At 36.7% G+C, this 27,149-nt stretch overlaps 3 protein-coding genes across 9 annotated transcripts; 1 reads left to right on the top strand and 2 right to left on the bottom strand.

Moving 5' to 3' along the window:
* The first annotated feature begins 298 nt into the window (after nt 1-298).
* On the top strand, nt 299-19,043 carry Nord (neuron derived neurotrophic factor nord). 5 transcript variants are annotated; one of them, XM_076780596.1, is made up of 12 exons: nt 299-2,402; nt 4,121-4,231; nt 4,751-5,192; nt 5,540-5,736; nt 5,805-5,875; nt 5,941-6,709; nt 12,183-12,313; nt 14,959-15,268; nt 16,205-16,448; nt 17,013-17,246; nt 17,632-17,787; nt 18,108-19,043. In XM_076780596.1, the coding sequence occupies exons 6-12, from the start codon at nt 6,471-6,473 to the stop codon at nt 18,474-18,476; spliced, it is 1,683 nt and encodes a 560-aa protein (XP_076636711.1). In that variant the 5' UTR covers nt 299-2,402; nt 4,121-4,231; nt 4,751-5,192; nt 5,540-5,736; nt 5,805-5,875; nt 5,941-6,470; the 3' UTR covers nt 18,477-19,043. The 5 variants fall into 5 exon arrangements, with proteins under 5 accessions (XP_076636711.1, XP_076636709.1, XP_076636707.1 ...); XM_076780594.1 differs by having other exon boundaries at nt 299-3,923; XM_076780592.1 differs by having other exon boundaries at nt 299-4,231.
* Smyda-5 (SET and MYND domain containing, arthropod-specific, member 5) lies at nt 18,524-22,001 on the bottom strand. Of its 2 annotated transcripts, XM_076780599.1 has the most exons (5): nt 21,297-22,001; nt 20,391-20,765; nt 19,965-20,300; nt 19,621-19,889; nt 18,524-19,436 (listed from the first exon to the last, which is right to left on the bottom strand). In XM_076780599.1, the coding sequence occupies exons 1-5, from the start codon at nt 21,719-21,721 to the stop codon at nt 19,429-19,431; spliced, it is 1,413 nt and encodes a 470-aa protein (XP_076636714.1). In that variant the 5' UTR covers nt 21,722-22,001; the 3' UTR covers nt 18,524-19,428. The 2 variants fall into 2 exon arrangements, with proteins under 2 accessions (XP_076636714.1, XP_076636713.1); XM_076780598.1 differs by having other exon boundaries at nt 18,524-19,889.
* Nucleotides 22,002-24,514: 2,513 nt separating this feature from the next.
* Nucleotides 24,515-27,048, bottom strand: Smsr (Sphingomyelin synthase related). 2 transcript variants are annotated; one of them, XM_076780874.1, is made up of 6 exons: nt 26,592-27,048; nt 25,992-26,299; nt 25,573-25,901; nt 25,324-25,464; nt 25,108-25,262; nt 24,515-25,035 (listed from the first exon to the last, which is right to left on the bottom strand). In XM_076780874.1, the coding sequence occupies exons 2-6, from the start codon at nt 26,289-26,291 to the stop codon at nt 24,632-24,634; spliced, it is 1,329 nt and encodes a 442-aa protein (XP_076636989.1). In that variant the 5' UTR covers nt 26,292-26,299; nt 26,592-27,048; the 3' UTR covers nt 24,515-24,631. The 2 variants fall into 2 exon arrangements, with proteins under 2 accessions (XP_076636989.1, XP_076636988.1); XM_076780873.1 differs by having other exon boundaries at nt 25,992-26,322; nt 26,592-27,047.
* Between the last annotated feature and the right edge of the window lie 101 nt (nt 27,049-27,149).

Below are 27,149 nucleotides of genomic sequence, written 5' to 3'. Positions count from 1 at the left end.
ACGTGCTAATCGATGTTGTTGTCATCCTACAGCCCAGATACAGTACCAGTCACAGTTCTATCTACTCTCCTGAAACGAGAGAAGGCTATAGCTCCCAATATCTCCTCGTTCCTGCCGGAGTTGCCGATAAAGCTTACAAAGGTAAAGATAATTCGGTGCTCTGGCGAGCTTACCGCTCTCTGATCCTTATCCACGGATCGCTAAACGAGCGATGCCTACACATAGCCGCGAGCAATCGAAAATTCCAAAACAACTATTGTACTTTTGATTATATAATAAGCCAAACGTTAACGTTCAGCGTAGAAGAGAATAGACGATATTCGACGCGCGATAGAAGAGAAACGAGGGTGGGTATAAGTTTGAAAAAGGTAGGAGGGAGGCCTGGCGGGGGAAGAAGAAGGATTGCAAGAAAGGAATAGACGGAAAGGGACGGAGAAACGAAAGGGTCTAAAGGAGAAGGTTGAGAAGAGGGCCGAATCTGAAGGAATGGAAGCATAATTCCGAAGGGACCCGGGCCAGGAAGGCCAGTTCCGCGAATTCGCGTAATCGATTCCGTCATGTCGCGGACCACCCGGGCACGGTCCTAATAAATAAGTAATACGTCGGTTCAACCGAAAGATCAGGATTCCGGGAGGGGCACGGGCCAAGGAGATGCATTGTTTGCCAAGAGCGGTACGCGTATACACTTTTAGGCCCCGGGAGGGAGGGTCTTCCTCCTCTCAGACTCCATTCGCTCTCATCTGGCTTCTATAATGTGCATTATATGCCCGCGGCCTCACCGCGACTCGGTACTTAATTAACTAGATATCTCATTGCGTTAGGATCTGTTATTTTTAAATGGCGAAACGATCTCGTTATTGATAACTCTTATGTTTCCGACCTGTTCAGTGAGTAGAAGCTGACCAAAAGGAATTTAAGTATACGAAACGTTTTGTAAAATGGTTGAGATACAAATGATAGATCACGATTTCTAGTTGTATTTTCGAATCTATCTATGAACGAATGCGTTGAAATACGGATTGTAGCTCATTAAAGTTGCGGAATGGAATTTCGGAGGAAACTTAGAACGTGAAATATAGTCGAGCGTGTGATATACCGCGTGCGTGGATTCGAATGAATTTCTACGGTCTTTGCAACTGCTCTCAACCTATTTCGAAGAAGCCTATAAATACATATCTGCCGGCGCAATATGCAACAAGTGTACAGAGACCAAGTGTTGCATATTTCGTGTCTGATTGAATCTTCGTTAAATATTTTAATCGAAACAAATTTTTTCAATACCGTAAAACCAGTAAAATCACGTAGGTTTCTTTCATATTGTACGTTAAACTGAACGCGGGGATTGAAACTTTTAATCAAACACTGCTTAATTATTTTTTAAAATGTGGACTCTACTACATCCTGTAGGGAACTTTTAAAAAGTTTGAAATTACAAAATAATTCGTATGAATTCGTACTAATTCCTGTTGATTGCTTCAGTAATGTATGACATTCTTCTACTTTATCTCCGCTGTGCATCGTATCAAAATTGCCACAAGTGGAAAGTTAACAGGAAACAGCGAGTGAAACAAAGGCCCATAAATGTATCGATGTACAGAGGCGAAGAAGAGTTTGTTTATTCACGGAAAATTTAAATCATGGTAACAAAAATTACAAGTAATATAAAAGAACGGGGCTCAACTTTTTTAATTACAGCTTTCGGTATTTTCCACTCGAAGAAGTATCTCTGAAAATTAGTATGCATTTCCATACGAATAATCTGTAACTGAAAGTACCGGATGAGTCATAATTTGGTAAATTTTTTTAGTAATAATATTTACAGTGATAGATTGTAGAGACCGTGGGCTGGAAGAAGATACAATAGAGAAAAAAAGGTGGATTTTTTGGTGTAAAATTACCAAACTGGCCCCTAAATGGAACTTCAGAGAAATACTCAACTCGAGCGAGGTTAATCTAGAAACGAATTGGAAGGGTCGCGTTATGGGGCAACATAGGAGAGCAATATACGTATAATGCATACGCGTGTACTTTTACACGCTCCAAATAAGATATCAGGTTGCCAGTGTGACACCCGAGTACCCGAAAGGGACCTCGCGTGGCCGGGTGAGATTTTCTTGCACGGTTATACGGTAACACTTGGAAGGTGTCGGCGGGTCCTTCGTCCAGGGTCACTATCACGAGGTGGTGGGCAGCGAACGCAGAGTAGGTCTTCGCCGCGCAAAGAAGAACAGGAGCGACAGAGAGGAAAAAGGGAAAAGGAGGAGGGACAACATATGAGCGAGTTACGTGTAAACTCGATACTCAGCTGGATCACCGGAACCTGACATTCGAGGCTCTGCCTCGGCTCGTCCAGAAAAGGATCAACCTGGGTGAACCGAAACACGTAAAGCAAAACTTGTGGTGTAAGTCTTTTCGAACCCTTCTCATCTACATCTAACGTCATTTGTTCCAATAAGTTGCGGCTAACCACCGGCTCTCTATTACGGCCAGTTTACTACAAAAGTGTTTACTGATCGGCAAATATCTACATAATATCGGTCGGTGGTCGGATTTCTTTCTTACTGATTAGCTTCGTTGTAAAATCATAGAAATTAAGATTATATAACTGTATTTCTTTTATTTTTCAGATACCACTTGGGGTGGAACAGTTCAGAGATGATAATCTTTTGTTTTCCTTAAACGTTCCTCTAGCTTTAATTCTAAATCTTTTGTACCGTTATCAAGTTATCATATGTGTCTTTTTGTGTACCCTGAAGGCTTCATTGGTCTCTTTCTTGGACCTACAATTTATTTGATTTACTTTACGAGAATCGCTAATTAGAAATCCACTGTAGTATTCTATTACGACAAATACATAGTCTGAGGGTTGAAATTGCGAGCAAATAAAGTATACAGGGGACGTCAGCTTTGCTAAACGATCGCAGCGAACGTGTAAAAGATATCGAAGCTATCAATTTCATGCTATGATCGTGACAATCTGCTCCGATTTTAACCGGTTCTCCAAAAGTGTATTACTTGCCGATTCATGGCGTGGGTCACAATGTTGCAGTTATAGATCATCAGCATCGTTACATATCCCCGTGCTAAAAAGTGACCGCTGCAAGTGACTGAACTTTTTTCAAGTAAAATGATTATTTATTGCGATTGACCCGGGGATAATATCGAAACTTTAGAACCAATATCACGGAGCATCTACCACTTTATTGCCATAACCAGTCCCGGGGAATAAAAGTAGAAGGCAATTAAGCCAGAAACATACAAGTGGTCGAAAAAAGTTAATGGAGTTCATGTTCCTGAGATTGAAATTAAAGAGGTCTACGTTGTAGTTTGTTTCGACCCTGTATAAGTACTTCGCGTGCGGAACGATTTTGCAGCTTTCTTGCCTTCCTGACACATTTATCTGAAATTAATTATTTACGGCGCATAAAATAATATTTAGGTACTCGGGAACACGCGTTAGCGACGCGAAACATATGTTATTCCTTCAGAAATATAAATCTACACGCTTCTTTATTTACTATTATTACTACCCATGCCTTCGCCATTAAACAAGCCTAAGTATCGTTCAACATAAATATGTAAGTGTTTTGAATTTGGAACAATGTTCCTGAGATGCACAAGTTTCTCAGAAATAAACCACATATAATATACACAGCTTATAAGTTTATATAATTATTAAGCAGGAAGTATCAGCATTCGATAGACAATTCTTAACGAACGAAAATAACCTTTTCATATTATACGATGGAATTTATTTCTGTGAAAAGAAATGCAAAAATAGCATGATAGATGGTAGATAAATTGATTCCGTAGGCAACTATTGTTAACAAGATTAATGATGCGCCTTTATCTTAATTGAAAGATATTGACGCACACTCGCAGGCACATATTGGCAAATCATGTGAACGTCCTACGACGATTTGGTAACTTTAACATGTTTATCAGAGATAGCGTAACTACTTTTTACCAATATCATATTATTATGTTAAAGTTCGATCTACTTTTCTTGTAAGATACATACGTATGCACACAAATTCCTGGACCTCGTATTTAAAATTTGTTATAGTTATCCATTAAACGAGACATTGGGATGGAATTTGATAACGTCAATTTCTTTCAGCGCACGACCCAACAAAACCAAGTCGACTTGGATGATAAAGCATTAAAATGTACAAAGTTGCCCGTGCCATTCACCGGAGTCTACCAGAGACCTGACCACATCGTGGGCAATGTAAGATCTGATTTCATTATATTCACTCATTTCGCAACAATGTGGCTCTATAAGATGCTATTTTAACTGAAAACCGTTGAAAATACAAAGGAATTGTTATTATAAAAGTTACTCGGTATAGAAGTGAATATTGTTTAAGGTAAAAGAGTTTTTTTATCCCAAAAAAGAAACGATAACTGACCAAAAATGTATACCGCAAGGAAGCCCTACTCGTTTTTACCCCTTGTATCGTTTTGCTTCTTCGAACAAGTTTTTTCCTACGTTCCATTTCTTAAGCATGCCTATTGCGAACACGATCCTCTCGAAATCTGTGGTCTCCTTTATGAATTACGTTACACTGTTATGTAACGAAGGTGGTTCCGCATTACAGAAATAACTCGATGCGCGCGTGCATCGATTGCCAGTAAATTTCTTCGCGCTAACAATAAGTTCTATTCGGGTAAACGAAATAAAATAAAAAATGTGATACGAAAGCTTCGTATAATCGTCTTAAGCTTACGTCTAATTCCGTTGTTGCAGAAACTCGAACGAGGTGGTAATTTGAAAGTGTTGACTGTAGAAGAATGAAAGAAAACGAGTACCGAAAACGGCTGATCTGGATGAAGGCCCTCACCGTTACTGATTACATGGAATGCATTGGTGCCTTTGACGATAACAATGTAATACGATTCATAGCGATACACACCTACAGAAGATGCAACACAGGTATGCCGCGTTTGTTGGTGTTGGGTAGAAGAGTTGGGATGGAATCAGAAAGAACGGACCCAAGCGGAGAAAGAAGGAGAAAGAGTTATATGCACGGACGACGTACGGTCATCCTGCGATCGACTCACGGGAGTAAAGGTTTTACCAATGGCGTACCCCATACACGCAGAGAAGAACGTATAGGCAGAGGTTCCCACACTGCTGGCCATGATTTATTGGCCTGCCACCCGCCAGACCTGCTCATCATCATCCCATGGTTGGTTCAAGATACAGCGAAGCGTACCGTATATAACTTCCCTTTCTGCACGATCTTCGCGCCATATCGGCTCCTTCTTTCCTTGCGCCCCGGCGAAACAGGAAGGTCCCGTTCGATGCCGCTCTACAACCTCCATCCGCCTTGTTTTACCTTATGCAGCACGATACCCGTCGCTCTCACCGAGAATTAATAATTAGCTCTTTCATATCTATGCCATGGGTATTATCTTCATCGTAGCTAACGCACGATTTGCTTTTCTTTCTCATCTTCGTTCGGGGACGAGGTTCGCGGTTACTCGAGGAAGGATTAAAATAAATGTATTTAGATGTCACTGGCTCGGTGTCTAGGTCGGGACTGGGCACGTGTCCTGTTCGAAATAAAAGAGTGGGAATCTCCCACTTGCGACACCTTTTCGAAGGTTCGAGCCATGCCAGAACGCGGCCCAATTACAAAGGTATCGCTCGTCTTTGTCGAAGTCAGCGCGCCGACAGACGATCCATCGGCGACTTTAAGAGTATTCGCTTACAGACGGTTCGAATCAATGGTAACAGTTACATTATCGTAGCATAAACAAACTATCTAAATTTGTTAACCGCCATGGAGTTTCCCCAGGTCCGTACATCGATTCCGTTCTACAAGAGTTACGATCCACGGATGACCTCTTTCCGAATCACAGAGGAAAGGTACTCAGACTGTTATTTGTAGAGTCATTATTTCAGAATAAAATTAAATATATTAATTTTTGCAGGTCTGCCAGGCACTCGATCCCCAGATTCGGACAGTAAACGCGCGATGCATCGCGAAAGGTTGGTCGGTGGGCTACCCCTGGCTGCTACCACTTCCTTTTAATGCGGCCGATTGGCCCGCGGACCCGTTCGTTCTCCAAAAATTCCCTCGAATCAGGGTCACCCACGTACACGTGGTCGCGCGCTAGCACATGCACGGCAAAACATAACAACGAGCCGTACGGTTTGATCGCTCGTGGGGGACGAGGCAGGGTTGAGAGTAAAGGAAAGGAGGTAGAAGCGAGGAGAGGAGTGAGGGTTCCTTCCAGAAGATGGGGCAAACACGAAGTCGCCTCGGTAGGAAGCGAAGAGGGGTTATTTCGTTTCGTCTCAGTGTGGTTTCCCAAGCGGCAGCCTCGCTCGCTGACTGGCATCGTCTACCGTTCGGCACACAGTCGTACTCGTTCGCCACTGGACGACAGACGTCGCGGCGTCACCGTCGTCCTTTGATTCCAACTCCTGTCCGTCCGAGCTAAGAATTATCCGGTCCGTCATGTTCCGTCACGGCTTCCAAGTCGGTTTCCTCGTTGCGTTTGTGTCAGTGTTCGCGCGCAGAGGCACCGGTTGCGCTTTCTGCGATAGGTTGTCGCAGCAGCAGGGATACAGGACGATCGGTAGCCCGAGGCCCTTCGGATCCGAGAAACCGACCAGAGTCCAGGAGTTCAACAGGACTGGCGTGTTGCACCCCGAGTACCAGATACCAGCCAACCTTCGACCTGGCAATGTGTCTCAGTGAGTACTTGTCACCCTCTATCCTTCGTTTATCTCGTCAATTGCAATCTTACAAACGTCTTCGACCGTCTCTTTACCCTTGATTCTTTGACTACCACCTGTTTATTAAATACAAACTCTTACAGATTTCCCATAGAACCATAAAACATTGCAAAACCGTAGATTGTTGAACCAAGCGTAAGGAAGGCGGCTGTTTTGCTTACTCGTTACACATGATACCTCGTTATATCATTGTACTAATGAAATACTAGCCAAAAGAATGTAATAGGAGTATATAAACACCTATGAGTTGATACTGGTTGATATATCAGGTACCGCAGAAAGTTCTTGTGTTTTTCAGAGGACATGATACATCCTTTTAATTTATGTAATTCTATCTCGTTTCATTAGAAATTATTCTCTTTTATATTGAAAGGAAGTATCACATCCAAGTAACATATTGTATACAAACCACCAAAAATGGTTGACATTCTATTATATGTTTAGAACAATTATTTCAGAGAACGATTTAACGTGAACTAAATAATGTCTACTGCAAAACGCAAGAAATATTATTGATACGTCGATGGCTATCGTGTATAGAGATACATTATAATGATTAATGCATCTTAGAACCCTCCAGATCAATTAGATAACCATCACTCGCACTCGAGAAAACAATTTATAACATTATTATTGTCTCGTTGAAACTGAAACGATTCGTCTAACAAATTTTTCCATCTCTCATTGGTAATTACTAGAGTTTCATTTTATTTTTTATATTTTATCAACACAATTTTATATTTTATTAATAGGATTAGCGTGCAAACTGTTACGAATGATAGTGAAATGCAGTTTTTCCTTGGTGTGATTACACTTAGTTTGATCTAAAATTAACCGAAACGTAAGAAAGGTGCATTCACTTTTCGTCGAACTATAGAAACAATTCGTACGAATTTCGTTTGTGCTACACAGCTTGTTTACCATGCACGTGTACCAGAGTCCATGGAGCTCCGAACGTTTATACAAAAACGTCATGCGCCCCGCGTCACGTTTCAGCAACCATAGCACAGATTTTACAAACACAATTCGACTCACTTTACTGGCGAATGATATAATCCTCTACGCATTTCTTACGATGTCGAACAAAGAATTTCCTGCACGCTTTTCTATTTCCGGAATGTTTGTTAACATTACACAGCACATCGCTGTCACACTACGCGATTTTAGACATCGGTATCATGCTAAAACACTTATTAAGAAGCAGTTACAAACGAGAACAATAGACATTTTATGAAGAAAGTAGCTAAACTTTATTATCGAATACATAGATGTTACAGACATTAATTAAATTATCAATTAAAAGACAGTATAATTAAAATAGTGTTAGAAGATACTTAAACAACCAATTTGTCTACACCAGCATTGTCGTTAAACTCTGTACTTTTTTGCAATGGGTCCACGGCACTTAATGGTCCGATGCGTCGCGACGCTACGCGTCATAAAGTTTTACTATCAGATGGTTTCCACGAAACTCATACACGAGTCAAATTGTACACTTGTAAATATTCAGACACTAAAATACGTGTTAAACTTGAACTTTTATGGCTGAATTCAAGTGTTAATATAGAAACTTGACTTGAAACAGGAAAGGAATGATTTGAAAGTTATAAATTTACGTTAAAAGGGTTGAATAAAAATTTTAGAGGTTTTAAAAAATGTACATTAATTGTTCGAGACTATATTTATTACGTTACTTATTAGTGAACTGTTCAATTAATTCTTGGTCTCTGTATTTTCATAAAATTTCCCTCGAAGATCGTTCTAAATTTATCCATAATTTATACTTTTAACCCAATGCTTTTGTTTTGACCAACTCGGCCAGAAATTTCTGCAGATACCATATTTTCAAACACCCATTGAATTTCTACGTAATGTTGTACGAATTTAAATATCTCGGCTGGAAAAACGATGCTGCAGTAATCAAAACATCAGTGTTATACGTACGCCACTCTTCGAAGGTATTCAATCATGTGTTTAGCGTTTATTTTTATTTCTAACAAATTGTCTTGTGTTTGAAGTTGTGATTTATAGTATTATCTTAAACGTAATAATGAAATATATTTGTTGTAGTGTCTGTAACAAGTGATCAAGTACTTTGAACGGCAGTGTATATGCATGATATCGCAGTCACGTGTCAAGGACTGCATTCAGCCCAAGTACCTATTACAAATCCTTCGAGAGTTAAGTAACAGTGGATTACCTGCCTTCAAGTTATCGAGTAAAATGTTCTTTTCATACTAGAACCAGTATTGGATTTAATAGAGATCAAAGGAAGAGGGGGGCAATAATTTTGCAAATACCAGACAGAACTGTCGGCTGAAATATTAAAAAAAAATTGCATCGATGCCAACAGATATTTTGTTAATTTCAATAAATAATTTAAACTCGATCCATTCGCTGTAACCACGACCACACGTGGCGAATTTGCATTAAACACGTCGAAACGCGAAATGGAAAATCCTTTGTGCTCGCGGCAAAAATCGACCGTCGATGGATTTCCACGAATCGTTCGCCAAACACTGCGCGCAGCACGTTTGGACGTGCGAATTATTTACGTTGCATTTTGCATTACACCTGTTTGTGCTCAGACTAATTGTAAATAACCGCGAACGATCGAGAACATTTTTTAGACAAGCGTAATTAGAAAACTATGTTGCATATATTATGCTAGAAGGGGTACGATGAATCCGCCATCTTTCTTTTTTGCATTTACCCGGGTTAGATTCGTAATTATTGCAAGTTTCATCCAAATGCAAATCTTGATATTTCGAGTAGGATTTTTAGAATATTAGGCATTGTTTATTTATTCTAATGGTGGGAAAATGTGAGTGAGACGTTCGATTTGGGCCACTGTGCTTCTACAATTCGCCATCTTTTTGTTTGCTTTTCCCTGGTTTAGATTCGTAATTATAGCAAGTTTCGACCAAATGCAAATCTTAATACTTCGAGCAGGGTTTTTAGAATATTGGCCACTGTGCATCTAGAATCCGCCATCTTTTTTTTTGCTTTTCCCCGGTTTAGATTCGTAATTATAACAAGTTTCGTTCAAATGTAAATCTTGATATTTCGAGTAAGATTTTTAGAATATTGGGCACTGTTTATCTATTCTAATGGTAGGAAAATGTGAGTGAAACGTTCGATTTGGGCCACTGTGCATCTAGAATGGGGTACGATGAATCCGCCATCTGTTTTCTTTTGCATTTCCCAGGTTTAGATTCGTAATTATAGCAAATTTCATCCAAATGCAAATCTTAGTACTTCGAGCAGGATTTTTAGAGTATTAGCCACTGTTTATCTATTCTAATGGTGGGAAACGTTCGATTTGGGGCACTGTGCATCTAGAATGGGGTACGATGAATCCGCCATCTGTTTTCTTTTGCATTTCCCCGGATTAGATTCGTAATTATAGCAAGTTTCGTCCAAATGCAAATCTTAGTACTTCGAGCAGGATTTTTAGAGTATTAGCCACTGTTTATCTATTCTAATGGTGGGAAAATGTGAGTGAAACGTTCGATTTGGGCCACTGTGCATCTAGAATGGGGTACGATGAATCCGTCATCTGTTTTCTTTTGCATTCCCCCGGATTAGATTCGTAATTATAGCAAGTTTCGTCCAAATGCAAATCTTGATACTTCGAGCAGAATTTTTAGACAATTTTGCACTGTTTATCTATTCTAATGGTGGGAAACGTTCGATTTGGGGCACTGTGCATCTAGAATGGGGTACGATGAATCCGCCATCTGTTTTCTTTTGCATTTCCCCGGATTAGATTCGTAATTGTAGCAAGTTTCAACCAAATGCAAATCTTAGTACTTCGAGCAGGATTTTTAGAGTATTAGCCACTGTTTATCTATTCTAATGGTGGGAAACGTTCGATTTGGGGCACTGTGCATCTAGAATGGGGTACGATGAATCCGCCATCTGTTTTCTTTTGCATTTCCCCGGATTAGATTCGTAATTATAGCAAGTTTCGACCAAATGCAAATCTTAGTACTTCGAGCAGGATTTTTAGAGTATTAGCCACTGTTTATCTATTCTAATGGTGGGAAAATGTGAGTGAAACGTTCGATTTGGGGCACTTGTGGACGTTGCGTGATAGGGTGCGTCTAACGGCGCCAGATTTCCACGAAAGTCGCGAAACGGCCTCGCGGGCCGAATGACAGAATCAATTCGAGTTTGCCGTGGGACAAGCCGACCGCCAAAATTAGACGACGGGGGTCGTGGCTGCGCGACCCCAGACGCCGCGACGCCGGCATTGTGTGTAGACGCTAATTTTACAATAGCCGTTTCAGTGCCAGTCCGTGAGCGAAAAGCACGTGCGGCGTCCCGACGCTCTCTCGTACGATGCTAACGGGATGAGCCGCGACGACGTCCTAGGGGATGGCTGGAGTAAGGAGGGTATGAGAGAGATAGAGAATGAAAATTAGAGCGACAGAGCGAGAGAGAAACAGTGAACGCTATGTCGAGGCGTAAACTTAACCGGTGCGATCTTTAAAGGGGGACTTTTGCACGGGCACGATCACACATTATGACTAAATATAAACGGCTCGCTACATTTATGTCTTTGCTCCTATACGGTGACGCCCACCCCTGTGTATGTATGTGTATGTATGCTCCTAGATATTATACGTTTATCGAGCAATTAATATTTCCCCTGTAACTTCTCTGACGAAAGGGTTTCTATACTTGAACAAATATGAGTTGTCGTTCTCGAAAACGGAAGGTCGTACAAGAAAATTTTATCAAACATTTTGGATACGTTTTTGCATAACCATTCTCAGTTGTACTGCTATTACTGGGACACCCTGTATGTATATTACACCGTACGCACAGGCGAAGAAATTAATTTGTCAAGACGTTGATTCGGAAATCATTTGATAATTATTAGGACCATAGGGCCTTCGACTATAATAGTCTCGAGTTGTTGGTGACTATATTTTGAACAATTTTTCCATGCACACGTACCAATAAAAAACAAAGCAAAGTATATTCTTTATTTTCTAAGATACTCAGGCTAGAAAATTAGTAAATTAAGCGAACAAACCTGTTCAAACATGTTAAAACATATTTCAAATAATATTCTTCAAAGTTCTTCATTTTCTAAGATACTCAAAACTTAAATACTTCTCCCAATAAGTAAACAAACGTATTGAAACCTGTTCAAACATGTCAAAACATATTTCAAATCATATTCTTCAAAGTGTACGGTAGAGCAAATGATATAGTAGAATAGCTCCTTAAATTTAAGTCTAACTATAGAAAACTGTGATCTTGAAAACTGAAACCGACCAGCGGTCATATGTGTGCGTGCAGGGAAAAGTTGTCCACGTCAATGCATTTGAAAGTTATTGAAATCGGTGAGCCCAATCCCAATAATCATTTTCATTACGAGCATCAATATCATACTGGATGCAGATAAAAATTATTGCAGGTTCTATTACCTGAGTCCACGCGAAGGCCCGCCCCTCACGTTACTTGTTAGCCCTTGTAGCGGACCGATATCATGGACTGTCAGTTACGTCGAACCACCGGAAAACACCGAGGAAACGGAGGGATCGAAATGTAAGAAAAATCGATGAAATCATCGTTTCTTAAAATATCATACTAATATAATACCTTAACACGTTCGCTACTAGATGTCACATACATATAAAAGTTGAACCACGCAAACTATCCATCCATATTGTTTTCCTTAGTGGACCGTTGACAATTCTCTTACTACGAATAATACTTTAATTTCTAAATTGCGTATATCGTTTTGGAAAGTCTGAACCCTTATACCATTGCCTAACAAAAAAGTCTTTCATCTTAAGTAAAGCAATGGTTCTTGAAGCGCAATTTTCGTTACTATCCTTATGTACACTATTCTTATTATTAATATTTTATTGCTAATCCTTTTTGCTATATAGCAGCTGCACATCTCCGCGGCGTAGAGTCAACGATCACTTTATTTCTATTCATTTCCATGCTTCTTGCACCAAGTTGTTCGGTTCTTCCATATTTTTTGGTTTTTGCTATTGTATATATTTTTCCACGTCTCGATGGGGAAAGTTGGGAGTCTGAAAAATTAAAAAGTTGGGTTTAATTACTTAATGAAATCTAACATTGTATATGTTTGATCTTTTGTTAATTCTATTGCCTCTCTCTCTCTCTCTCTCTCTCTTTTGTTCATATTAAACGGTTCTCCTCGTTACTCTGCATGTAAAAGTACAAAGTACATGCACGTCCTTCGATACATTAATTGACAATTATCTAATTTGAGTTATTTAAGAATAAAGATATTCCCGTTTGTTTACCAAAGGACATCGAGAAGTGAATTAAAGTTATAACTACTGAATAGAAAGACGAGAACTCTTGATACATTTTATAAGAGATTCTAGAGACCAAAATAAGACGAAAATCAAGGATACTAATTTGTTGATTGAAGCTTCGTTAAAAAGTTATAGAAATATTTCCGGCCACACAGTATATTTTCGGTAAAGAATTTTTTTCTCAAAAGTGGATAGGATTTCGGGGGTATGTCTATTGACCAAAAATTATTGTATTTGATCCCTTCAACCGAAAATAATTTTTTCAGAACGATTTGAAAATTTTTTTTTCGTCGAAAAATTTAGGCACCTACCCCCTGTCGATTTTTCTTAAAAATTGGTTTTTCAGTTTTAGTAAATTTGTTTGACGCCCTACAGAAAAGTTGTTTAATACTTTTTTGTAGGTACTGGTAAGCTCTACTTCAGAAAAAAGTTTCATTGAAATGTATTCACTATTGTAGGAATTATGGCTGTTTGAAAATTCGACCACTTTTATGGGGTTTTTCTCATTTTGCAGGGACAAGGGTCAACTTTTCGAATATTTTTACAATTTCTACATATTCTCTAGCAAAATACGCGTCGTTTGCTTTTTTAAACATTAAAATCCGTCAATCCGTTCAGGAGTTATGGCATTTTAAAGATTCGCATGAGATTTTGGGCAAACATTTCTGGCCAGGAATTAGATTTTCGGTAAGGAATTTTTTTCTCGAAAATGCGTAGGAATTTGGGGGTATGCATATTGACCAAAAATGATTGTAATTGACCCCTGCAACTGAAAATAATTTTTTAAAAACGATTTAAAATTTTTTAATTTTTCGAATTATTTCACACCTACTCGAATTTTTTTCTCAAAAGTGGATAGGATTTCGAGGGTATGTCTACTGACCAAAAATGATTGTAATTGACCCCCGCAACTAAAAATAATTTTTTTAGAACGATCTGAAATTTTTTAATTTAATTTTTTAATAACTTTTTAAGGAAGCCTCAATCAACAAATTGATATTCTTGATTTTCGTTTTATTTTGCCCTCTAGAATCTTCCATTAAAATTTTCCCCCGGGATGGCCGAACACTGTATATTAAAATTTCAATTAAATCAAATTTCATAAAAGCCTCGTTCTTAATTCAATTATTTTATACAGGATGGGTGAAGACAGTTGGTGCAACCGGACATAGATGATTCCTTGTACAAAAATAAATCGAAAATGTACAACACAATTTTTTGATACGAGCCTTCGTTTTCGAGAAATGAAATTTTGGAAATTCCATCGGATACGCGTGCGATTGAGAGCAACTCTAAAATGTCTTTTTTATAATATAAATTCATTTCCCGTCGACCTAGCTATTTTCTGACCAGTTGGACCCAATTTAAACAGATGTTATACCACCGCAAGTGTTTAGAAACAACAGTAAAAATAGAAATAATTAAATTCCATTTTTACAGTATTCTGCAAGCTTCGTGTAATTCCACATTTTCGATTGATTTTTATTAGTGATGAGATACTCGAAACTTAGAAACTTCTAAACCTGTAAATGCACAGAAATTATTCAGAGCAAATGTTGCATTTTAACAATTTATATTTATATAAGTTTTTATCGAAATTTGTGTACTTCTTTATTTATTTAAATTATACTACGTTTCAATACATTCGAGTTTCACTTAATCTACAGTTTTAAAAGTTTCGAGTATCGAATATTTTCGAGGATTTTTAGACCTCTATTCGCGAAACTAAAAATTAGGTTTCTGTTGTATAATTCGTCCTCATCTATATTTTTTTGTATGTTATACGTGTGCATGTGAGTGAAAGTTCCAAGGTTTGAAATTAGATTAAAATATCGATGAAATTATGTTAAGATGAAGATCATACGAATGAGTGAAGTGTTATAATCGATACAACAGCGCAAACACGATGGCCAGTGAAGACTCTGAAGCCAGGCTCCCCCCTTTTCACGTACAAAGGTGCGGAGGATCAAAATTTCACGATACCAAAGACGCGTGCTGGCCTTTATTGGTTCGAAATTAAATCCGTGGACCCGCCTGATGACAATTTTCAAAAATTGACACCGAGCACGGTGCTTTTGTACGCGACGTCCAACGACTTGGATCACGTGTCGAAGTGGTACGTGAACGACAAGAAAAATCGTCACCGTCCGTTGAAGTTTCAACAGAGAAGAAGTAAGCGTCGACTTACAATATCCTGGGACAAAAGGTACCGTTAATATCGTTTAATAGAAATTTAAAGCAGGTGAATTTATTAATATTTTATCGATGGAACGTGATTGTCGGTTTTATCTTGTCGTTAAATAACTAAACCTTTCTCTTTTAGCGTTAGTGAAACCTTTAAAAAGAAGAAGAGTTTTTAAAAGATGTCATTTTGTTCCTACATTTCTTGCAATTTATTTGCCTATTTGAACAGATATTTTTAAGCTACCGCAACATTATCGCAAGTGTAAATATGTAAATATTCTAAGTATTTAAAACATGTGTAAGCTTCAGTTTCAATTCCTTTTCTTTACATTTGTATCATTACTTTGTATGCGAGATACACTAAATACTCTATGTATACTGATGCGGATAGTTGATGAATTTCAATGAGTGCCTAGTAAATCTGTAATGAATCTGAGTGAATCTGTGTGTGTTGAATCGAGTAAAAGGTTGGCGCGTGCGGGGGTGGTTAAACAGCGTTGTGGAGGGCCGCTGGTACCCAAGGCCCTGTCGTTTCACATTTGATAAAAAGCTGAGAACGCGCACACGGTCGTTAAAAATTGTCAAATCGTTTTTAGAACTACTCAGACGATCTTTATCCATCGCCCTATTTCTAACAACTAATTACACAAAACTATTACGAGGAGGCCTTGCACATCTACTATACACACTCGTATCTCTTTTGAATAAGTTTTTCCTAATCATTATTAATACTGTTTATTTTCACAACAGGGGCGGGAGGAATGTGTATGCATTCCCCCAAAGGTATCGATGTAATCTTATCGCTTAGAGAATAAATAAACTTTGACAAAGAGAATCGACATGTTCTATCGATAAATTATTATTGAAGAGAATTTAAGCTACCGATTAAAATCAGTCTCGGTGGAGCTAGCTCTAGTTACACGCTAGGTATTCGAGGTAGATGCATTTATGTTTACAGCAACGTAGACCCCCACCTATCCCGCTACTGTTTGGCTGTCACGTCGGGGTCACAGCCTCGCCCCTTGACACTTTGCGCGGCACAGAATGTTCTGCGTGTTCATACGCACCCGATGAAAAGAAGCTCGTCGTCCAAGGAGCAACAACACCGCGGCATTCCGGAAGGACTTCATTGCGTGCGTCAAACGAAATTGACACTCCACAGGATGAAGTACGATACTACGTACAATTTCACGTTATACGTGGTTAGTAATCGGGACTTGGAAAAACTTTCTCGATTAACAAATTGTCAGCCACCCGATGCGTATTTGTACGACGATAATGTTTCGATTACTGCAGCGTCATTTTGATAACCGTTCCTCGTTATACTCCCCCATGATCGTTATAGGCTATCGAAAAATGCTGCTTTATTCGATCCACTGCCAATGGATACTTGTAATACTTTTATTACGAAGTCATTGAAAAACTGTAGTCTCTCTGGCTTTACGTGTAGGAGCATTGTTTTGTTGCAAGGGGGAAAAAATCGATTGCGATACCGATTCTTCCAAATGTTCATTAATGAGATAATACAGGGATTCCCAACTTTTGTGTCCGTGATCTGTATATTAGGGCCATGCGTTGGTACTCCACCAGTAATGCCAAATCGCTGAAAAAATGAATAATTCTATTTACAAGGGGGAGAAGCTTTAAAAATTTTACATGTAACGTATTTTACACGGGAAATCTTTTACGTCTTCCGTGATCCAGAGGTTGGGAACCCGTGTCCCAGTAGAATGCATAGCTGTAGAATTGTCTTTACTCTGTATTAGGTAAATACACGAAACAATGTCTCGAATCGAGTAGCCACCGATACGATAAAATTCCGAAAAACGCCGGAATTGATGTTACGCACTGGACGTTATACCACGGCCAATTTGCGCAAAACCGATGGATTCATTAACTTCCGGTACCGTCCTCCGGAAAATATTTCGAGTACCTTCCATATTCTTCCCTGCGGTGGTGGCATCGTCAAAGCGAAATTAAGTGGCCCAGGAATTTCACGGGTAATAAAAACATCTTTCAAACTTTTTCTTCTTCTGCTCGCTTGTAGTAATGTAATCATTATTCGACCGAATGTACTTGTTTCTATAACTAACGATTTATGCTTATAAGAGTTCAGTTAACACGAGAGTCTGAACAGAGTAAATAACAGTCGCTTCAATAATGTTTTCAACATTATCAGAAATCATTTTGATAGTAATTATAGTTTTAATTCCACATTAATCGTCCAACTAAAATGTTTCTTTACACGTACATTATACAGTTCTAAATATTTATACTTATCTGTAGCTTTGGAAAGATATCGTGTTTCTTTATTAGATACGGTCTCATGTGAAATGAACAATTTTTATGATTGGTATCGATATTATAAATAATCTAAATTTATAGGAAAAGGAAGTAGTAGGATATGCATCATTAAGGGTGCCACCTTTAACTTCAGGAAAGGCATACACGTTACGGATATCCGCTACACCACAGGAGTTAACACGAGTATTTGCTATAAAGGTGTTAGCTACTCAAGAGTCATCTGCAATACTTCCACAGGTGCGTTTATACAAATTAAATATTTCTCAATCACATGGAAAGCGTACAAACACTTTCCGAGTACGCAAATTTTGTTCCACTTTGATATTGCGTCGCTTCGTCCATAGACGAAGTTTTACAAACGCACCAGCCATCGGCCGTTGATGTTTGACGCTCTAACAATTAATTAATCCGCAATTAATCAATAAACGTCGTTTCTAATAAAATACTGCAAATAATCTATTGAGTTCAGATATTAACAAGGAAGAGAGAACTGCATTCCCTTAATTGTCACAGTTCTATTTAGTAAAAAGACAAACAAAGATGGATATTTTGTTTAGATACCATCCAGAAGTACACCACGTGAGTACAGATCGTTAAGGACTTGCCACGAGGTGACGATAGGAGTAGAATCAGCGGGTGCAGCCAAGTATTGTATTTTAGTGCAAGAATTAAGAAGCACTTCGTCGTTTGCCAGCATAACGACAATCCCAGACCAATGCAAACTTCATCGTCGACGGCGTTCGGAATATACCTTCGAAGTCTGCGAAGAAAAACAGAGCCCGCCGAAAGATCGAGCGTTACCATTTACCCTAAAGCGGTTGCAGCCAGGTAAGGCTTACGTCTTACAAATCACAGCTCAAGTGAATGGCCAATCGTTGTCCTATCCATTGTTAGGTGTACGTACTCGACGTTCCTGTCTATCTTAATTCTAAAAATTCTCGTCGAGCAAAATAAGAACTACCAATGATAATCCTTAAGAATGAACATATTCAAACACCTGGGCTCTTAGTTTTGTTTTTAGATTTGTTTCTTGTTTTACTTTATAGCATTTATTATTTGTACTAGATCCTCGTGTACAGGTAATTGAGGTACAGTGATAGTTCGGTGACTATCATGTAATCAATCTCGCTACTTTAGTCAGAGATGAGCAAAATTTTATTAGTATAACAGCTAAACGTTAACGACGTTCGAAGTATTTAGGCGCGAATACTCACTCGAGTCAATCAGTATAAATTTTTGTAAACTCTTCGCTCTTAATCCTTTATCGATAAAAGCTCATTTGTTCCATAAATATTTTATTTAAAGAGTAATTCGATAAAATAGTGTCTAATATAAACGAATTGATCTTCATTATCTTGTTTGTTATAAGAGTACCTTTTTAATATGAGAATCAGTTATTCCGTTTCAAAGCTAAATCTAGTCTAGATTTACAAGCATCGTGATTCGATAAGATTTACCTGGAATTTGCATTTCTTTTCTAGTTTAAGATTTTATTACTTTGATTGTAAAAAAAAAAATCAATACCAATATCTGTCTTTTGCCAAGAAGAAAACAGTCAACTCGCGCGAAATTCTATACCTGAAAGAGTATATGTATATTCAAGAGAATTGGTTCTTTCTTTTTTATTTTGGACTAGAAATCAGACATGTAGGTATTAATCATACAATCATATTGTAAATACACCATAATTTTAATAACATACTGTTACGGTAACGTAAAATGTGACATACAAGAATGGACAAGGAATTAAACTATGCATCACGGTGCTAATAGTCATGGCTATATGTACTGTATAGTTACAAATAATCACAATTATTTTTATCGTCCGATACCGTGTCCAATTATACGGAAAATTTATCATTTTAATCCTATGTTATGTTATATATCTGTATAATATAAAGTCGCAAACTCAGAATGATTTTTTAAATATAAATACCTTTAATACATGTAATATAATACATTTTATAAAATATAGAAACTTTCAAGAATACAAATTTTATTGCCAGCAATAGACATTAAACTTATTGAGATATTATAATTGTGATTCTATTAAGGTTCTAAGAGTTTCACCTGGCGAATTTCGTGGTTCATATTGCAACAGCGAAATTGCTTTTAACAAAAGACTTTTTTCATCTTCACCCGGACATTTAGATAATTTCCACAAGGCAGTAGCTGTATATAATGCCAATCTTGCACCGTATGGGTCCAATATTTCGGTAACCTTTATAATACGTTTACACAATTCAGGTTTCTTTGGATTTTTTGGAGATAATACTTGAATCAACGCGTGACTGAGACTGATGCAATGCTGATTGCTTGGTGACAAAATTTCACCAAGTCTATAATATTAAATAAATACCTATTAGGAATTAGATTAAATGCTTCCCATGTAAGGGAAAAAGAAATCATTTTACCGAGAAAGAAAGTCAACCACTTCATTTTTTGTTCTTGAATTCATAATTGTCTCAATATCGTCCTCCAGTCTCTTATTGATCTCCACAATGTCAAGGGCTGTAAGGGTTTCGTGACACGTATTACATGCCCATTCTGATTTCAAGTTCAATGGATCCTTGGATAAAAAGTAACCATTGTCCAGAGGACATCTTAAAGAACCAAGATATGTGCCGAACTCTGTTGGATCTGCACATCGTTTGCAGTGGCAAAAAAAGTATTTTGTCTCCCAAAGATGAGCTCTTCTGGGCATTGTTGCCCACAGAGCGTGTGTATACATTGTACTCAAGTGTTCTCCTCTGAAATATACAGAGAAAAACAATTCAATACAACTAATCAGTGAGTAAAAACAAATTATTTTTATGTCATTTCATATCCAACTAACTTACTTTTTTATAAAGCATAGTGCCGTCACCGTAATACGAGGCGCTCCCTTATCGTTGATTGTAAAGCTGTGTTTTGTGTTGCATAAACAAGAATGCTCCAAAAGACACGCTGTTTTATAGATCGCTACCGAGCCTTCTGGCATACTTTCCAACGAATTAACATCTATTAAACCGCAAATTTTGCCCACCATTTCCCTAGCACCTTCCATGCCCGATAGAAGGGGTTCAATGTATTTAATCACTTCCTGAGTTTCTTTGTACGCAGTTGTGCCAGGTCCACGAGATTCTTCGTGACTCTGAAATTGTTCTAAAGTCGTCCAATGTTTTGATTTCTTTCGCCATAACACTAGCATACGTATTATTAGAAGAACTTTACACCTATAAAAAGATGGCATTGTAAACGATAAAAACGGTAATACAAATGGAAAATTATACAAGTACAGTATTGTTCCTTGAGACAAACGAGCCACGTGCCTCTGGGTGCCATATTACGAAAATGCAATTAAGCTACAAGCGTTCTTAATCCCTTATGACAAGATATTTCACAATGCGATGTTATCTGTTTTACTTTACAGAATACGAGGGCTGTCCGGTAAATCGCGGAAAATCGCGGAAAATCGATAGGTAATACCATAGCCATGAAATTATTGGCACATTTACGGTATGACAGTTCCATACAAATCATATTTTAATTTCTAAAACGGACATGATATGAAATTCGCGTTTTCTGATTTATAAAAAGAAATATATGCAAATTTTCGATAGATCTTTATTACTAGATCCCGAATAAAATATCAAATTGGTAAAAAAAAATCGTCTTCGAGTAGAAAATCTTGATTAGATTTGCGTCGACTGGGGAGTTTTAGAAAATCCTTATAATCAAACATTTTGTGTGTGGATTTTACAAACCTGGAGGCGATATCAACTTTCATAAGAAATGGACATTCCAAACCATGTCTATTCTTATCGGTAAGACCGGGACAGTTTATTTGGCACGCTGGCCAAAGGCACATCAGGCATGTATAGTCGAACGAACATTGTTTTCCACAACCGACGCAAACTGTTTGAAATGTGTGTATATTCGGCCCCCAGACCAAAGGCGATTCCGAAATGATCGAATCACCAGGGTTCAAGTCTCTTGATGCTAATAAATGTCGTCCGAGTTCGGGACTTTCGTGAATTTCCCATGCTTTACAAATTAATTTGTGTCGAGGCCAATCTCGTCGTTGATGATCTTTGCTGCAATAACCTTGTTGTTTACAGCCACTGCACTTGAATATTGCATTCCAGTGTACTCCACAAACCGGGCAGGTAGTTTCGGTTTCTGATGACATATTCTCTCGAAAAACCTACCTCCTACTACTTTAGTTCGATCCTTATGAAATTTAGTTTAATTTCACTTTAGGTTTCGATGGAAAGTAAATGATTAGAACGTAAAAAGTTTGTAGCGTATTATTATACGTATCTAACAGAAAATGAAGGCAGAGTGAATTTGTTATATTACTTGGTGTAGTTTTAATAAAACAAACACTTTGCTCTTTTCTTAATTATTTCTTGCAATTCGATCTACATCGTTAGAAGGCTCGCTTTGTTCTGCCGGCATGCACTGATGGACTTTCGTGGAATTTTCCTGATCATGCGCACTGGAGCGACCGTTAGTAACGGTCCTTACAGTCCTCACTGTCGTATACACTTAACTAGAATTTAGGGTACCGTTGAATCCCAGTAAGGAACCAAATTTAAGGAAGTTACAGGGAAAGAGACAAGTTTCTATGAAGGAAAACAGCATAAATGTACAATAAAAGATGGAAAACAATTCGTTATTTATTTAGTTTTTACGTGTGCAGCCGATTTATTACATGAATACCAGCAATTGTTGCTAGGGTAAGGAAAACTGCAGAAAACCTTAACAGTATTATAAAATGTTGAAATTCTCATGTCAGGCCCCTTACATGCACCTCCTCTTGTGTTTAAGATACATCTATGGTAACGGCACATTTAGTTGTGACGTCAGCTTACGCATGTGCAGAAAGGAATCCTGCGAGGGAAAAATCCCACAAAAGTCCATCACTGCCTGTACGCGTTCCGCACTCCGCACGCTACCACGTGTGTATTCCTTTTTTTTTTTTTCTCCTTCGCTCTTTCTTTCAAGCATACCACGCATTCTTTCTTTGCATCAAAACGTTCAGTCATTGATCACGCATTCTCATCAGTCGTACCACTCACTCACTACTTTAGATTCCATTCACACCGCTATAAATTAAAAAGAACGGTAATACGAAGCAACACACGTTTGCGTAAAATTATTTTATTAACATTCCATTTCCGAATTGAACAAAGTATCGGCAAGTAAAATAACAACGTAGTACTAGCTAACGGACTGCTAGTACTGGCATTACATCTCTGAAATCACGACAGTCTACAAACCAGCGGTTTAATTTTAGATACGGTACACTTGCGCAGACGTTCCTATTTTTGAAAGAAGCACAGATTTATCGCAGTAATTATTACAAACAATTTATTGTCCATTAGTGTACTTCATATCCACAAAATGTTTATCAGCTGAAATCGAAACTTGTGCATATTACAATAGACAATATCGGTCACGTTGATATTAGACATCCTTAAAAGAATATATATTATAGAAATTATTTGTCCCAACAGTTTGTATTTGCGACAAACTCAGCACCTTTTTACACTAATTCTAATGATAATACAGACGTTCTATTTACAAAATTTTTATCTAGTAAACATGCGTAATAAATTACGTTATAACGTTTAAATCTATCGAATGTGCGCCTATTTATAAAGAAATATGAAAAATATTTAAAGTAAGAAAATATCGAAGAGCAATCTTATTCATCTAATATAGAATGTCATTAGATCAATACATAGAATGACAAATTAGTTCCTTCATTTTATTACTATTCCCCTATTAATTATTTTTTAATAATATAATATTACGAGCCTCCAGTTAAAATAATAATAAACTCTAACCAGAAATCTATTTGTAACAAATATAAATATCATGAATTATCTCAGAAGTAGCCTCTTATTGATTATTAATTCTCATACAAAGTTAAATGTTAATCTTCTATTCTGTTTAAATTGTATGAAAAATTGAAGTATCAATGTACATGAATTGCATATACATATATACAACATACAATATATCCATACATACGCATTCATATGTACATACATTCTATTTGTTTACAAGCATTCAATGATTAGTCTGATCATGGCCGTTATGTAATCACTAGATTTTTGTCCGTCTATAGTTACACGTTACTACTTTGCTCAGAATTTTTAGCACATAGAGACGAACGACAAGGATCAGACCTGAATAATTTGCTAGATTGTTGCTAGATTCAAGAATCAAATCCTTTAGCTCGTACTTCATTTCAGTAAAAAATATATACGAATTAAAGGTGGAAAAGCTATTTATATTTCTACACAACATCGCGACTATTCCATTCGTCTATTTTATCAAGACCCATATCAAAAGTTATAAAATAAGATGGTGTATTGATTTTTTCATCAAATCATTTACATTATTTTCAAAGTTCATCTAGAAAATTTATCGTTATAACGTTCATTAACATATAATTTTAATAAGCGCGACACTTGAAATGTATTTCTAAACTTGTACCCATTTAACCAACAGAAATATAATACTATATCATTGTGGCAGATACAAACATGGCTATCACTTGATAAAATTATCACACTTATTTGTTGTTTACAAAATTTAAGTTTTTCAATATCTTACTGCGAATTTTATGTAACATTATACCTATTCGAATGGAAAGAATTTTCTCGTAATCAATATTTAAAAAGTAACCGTTTCGAGGTAAAAGTACAATATTATTCAAACAAAATGAAATGAAAAAAATACGAAACTAAAATTACGACAAACTATATTAATTAAACACCAGAGAAACATAATACTTTATCAGCTAGAACTTACTTTGGAAGGCCACAATATAGTTCGATTTAACTATTATATTACGAATGACCATATGGTAAGCAGTAGAAAAATCTAGACGAACCATATAAATTTATTTTAATAACAGCCAGGTCATTTTAATAACTATTATGTAACTTAGAAAAATAAATACTTACAGTTAATTTATTTTCACTTTCTTTCTTTTTATTTCATGTGTAAAGAGAATTATCAAATAAAATTAATATTTCAAATTCTATTTTCAAATAAATATAAACCGATACAATCGAGAAATTGGTTAATGTTCTTTCTTTGTATTATTTTGAACTCTACTGCGTACATTACGCCACGATTTTTTAAAGCAAATTGAAGATCGAACCAAATTCCAAATATCTTTCCCTGTACACACTAGATTATAAATTATCAAAGATGGCGATTCATACTCGTTTGGAACAATGCCGTCGACGGAAGATTCAAAGAAACTAAATAACGGAAACCAAATTCTGGTTCTGTTTGAATCACGCTGCATTAATGCTTGATTATTTGCTAATGTATGATAATATAGAAATAATCGGGAAGTTATATAAAAGGCTACAAAAACGTCAATGGAATAATGCTCGTGTGCTGCTAAGATAAAAAATATACCAAACATATTGAGCATCCAAGTAAAAGTATGTAAAAAGTACAATGGTGTTGGAGTATCTGGAAATAAGAAATTTATTAAGTATTACTTGCACTTTCCTAAAAGACTTTAAAAAATACAATAACACTTACATTCTGTAATGAAAAAATTTAACATAGTGAGTGCAACAGTATGGCCGCTGAACATGTAATCACCACAGGTTCTAACTCCTTGAATAGACATACCAGCACCACGCCATATAACATAAGCCATAGCAATTTTATTGTACAGCTCGACGTATGCAGAACTATTAATAACGTATAGATTTTTCTTAATAATTGTTTCAATTGATAATACACTATTTTTACCTTGTCCAATCTTCGGGAACCGTTCGTGGTTGACATTGCAAATGTGCGCCTGGTACTGACAAGGAAGTAATAAGCATCGTAACGCACCTTAGTAGGAAGACTGTACCAGATAAAGCAAAAAATCTTCGTAATAAGATAAATCTACAAAGTACACAAACTTGCTAAACACATTTTAATTTAGTGCTTACAATTATACTTACCTAAATTTCGTTTGTTAAAAATTTAAAGAAATATCGTAATATACTTTACCTGTATTTATGAAAAATTAGTACAATAAGCCATATCGCAAAAAGTATGGTTCCTGTGACTTCACACATATCGAATGCCCAGGGAATATATGGCACATTATCTAAAAATATGTCAGGTAATGGAGGATATTTTTTCATGTCAGGCACTCGATCGTGAACAATGACCATCACAAAGGCAGTAATCCACGTAACAATAAACAAATATGCCAAACTAATAAAAGCTTTCCAAATTTCAGGTGGTAAATGCGATGCATGATCATCTTCTGATACAGAGGCTGAATAAAATTCATGTTCCATAGAACCTTCATTGTTTAAATTACTACTAGGTATCTGTAAAAAAAAATATAAAACATTCATATTTAATTACAGAAACATAACTAATATTATTTTTTAGTATTTCATTTATCTATTTCTATTTACTTCCTGTTTATGGTGATTATAAAAGTTTGATGTAGGAAATAAGTCAACAAATCCCAACTCAAATAATACTGCCATGTTGTCTCTTTGTATCTGTTTTATACTAATATACAATCTTTTTATATCTCCAACTTTCTTTATATTCATGCCTTTGGATTTTAAATCATCCTCCTTTAGAGTCAGCAGTACCTTTCCATCAATTTCATGTTCAAGAAATAAATCAATGAATTTTTCATGCCCAGTTTCACTAAGCCACTTTGTCACGTCGCTTTGTGTCCAATCAGCTATGTTTTTTACAGGCATTTTTTATGCTAATTACAAAGTTGTACAAATCCTGTATAATTAAATGTTAAAATTGTACTTAATTACATGAAATATAAAATTTACAATATGTGAATTAAAAGAAATTAATGTAATGAAAGAATGTATCATCGGTACGTTGACACATATTAATGATGGCAAGAATACCAAAACGTTATATAAGTGATTTATTTAAAATATTAACTGCAATAACAATAACAAAAAGAATAATAAAAAATAATTCTTTGAATCATTTACATTTTAAAATATATTCAACCTAACCACTAAACGTTATTTACTTACCTTAGAAATTTAATTCGTGGATTATCAAAGCTAGATATCACAATATTTTAGTGCGTTTAGTATACATTATGTATGCATTTAATTGGTATCATATTATAATTAAAGAAAACCATAGATTGGCAGTATTTGTAAATAAATCAATCCAGACAAAATCATCAATCAGAATGTCATGAGCACATCTGAACTCATTCATCACTTCATTATTTCTTCAATTCATGGAACAGAGCGTATATATGGACTCATTTCGTAATTACCTATTATAATACTAATTCTTAGTCATACCGATTAATGATAAATACTGATAAATTAGCTCGATCGACAGTGGAAAAGTAAATTCTGTATCAGATACAAACGCGTTCAACATGAATCAAAATCATCCTAAAATGAAATACTAGAAAAGATGAAACGCGCTGCTTGTAACTTTATTTCCCACGAGTATATATAACATTAGGCATTAAATACTGTTTCTCTCTTTTAATATTTTAATTTTCAACTATGTGCTTAGTGACTTTTCATTTTCGTAGTGCGTATGAACAATTCGGGGGTATATCTCGTTTG

The sequence above is a fragment of the Colletes latitarsis genome, chromosome 13, assembly GCF_051014445.1.
Source record: "Colletes latitarsis isolate SP2378_abdomen chromosome 13, iyColLati1, whole genome shotgun sequence".
Taxonomy (NCBI): Eukaryota; Metazoa; Arthropoda; class Insecta; order Hymenoptera; family Colletidae; genus Colletes; species Colletes latitarsis.
Note: the sequence above shows the minus strand (reverse complement) of the source record. Positions and strands in the feature narration are given on the sequence as shown.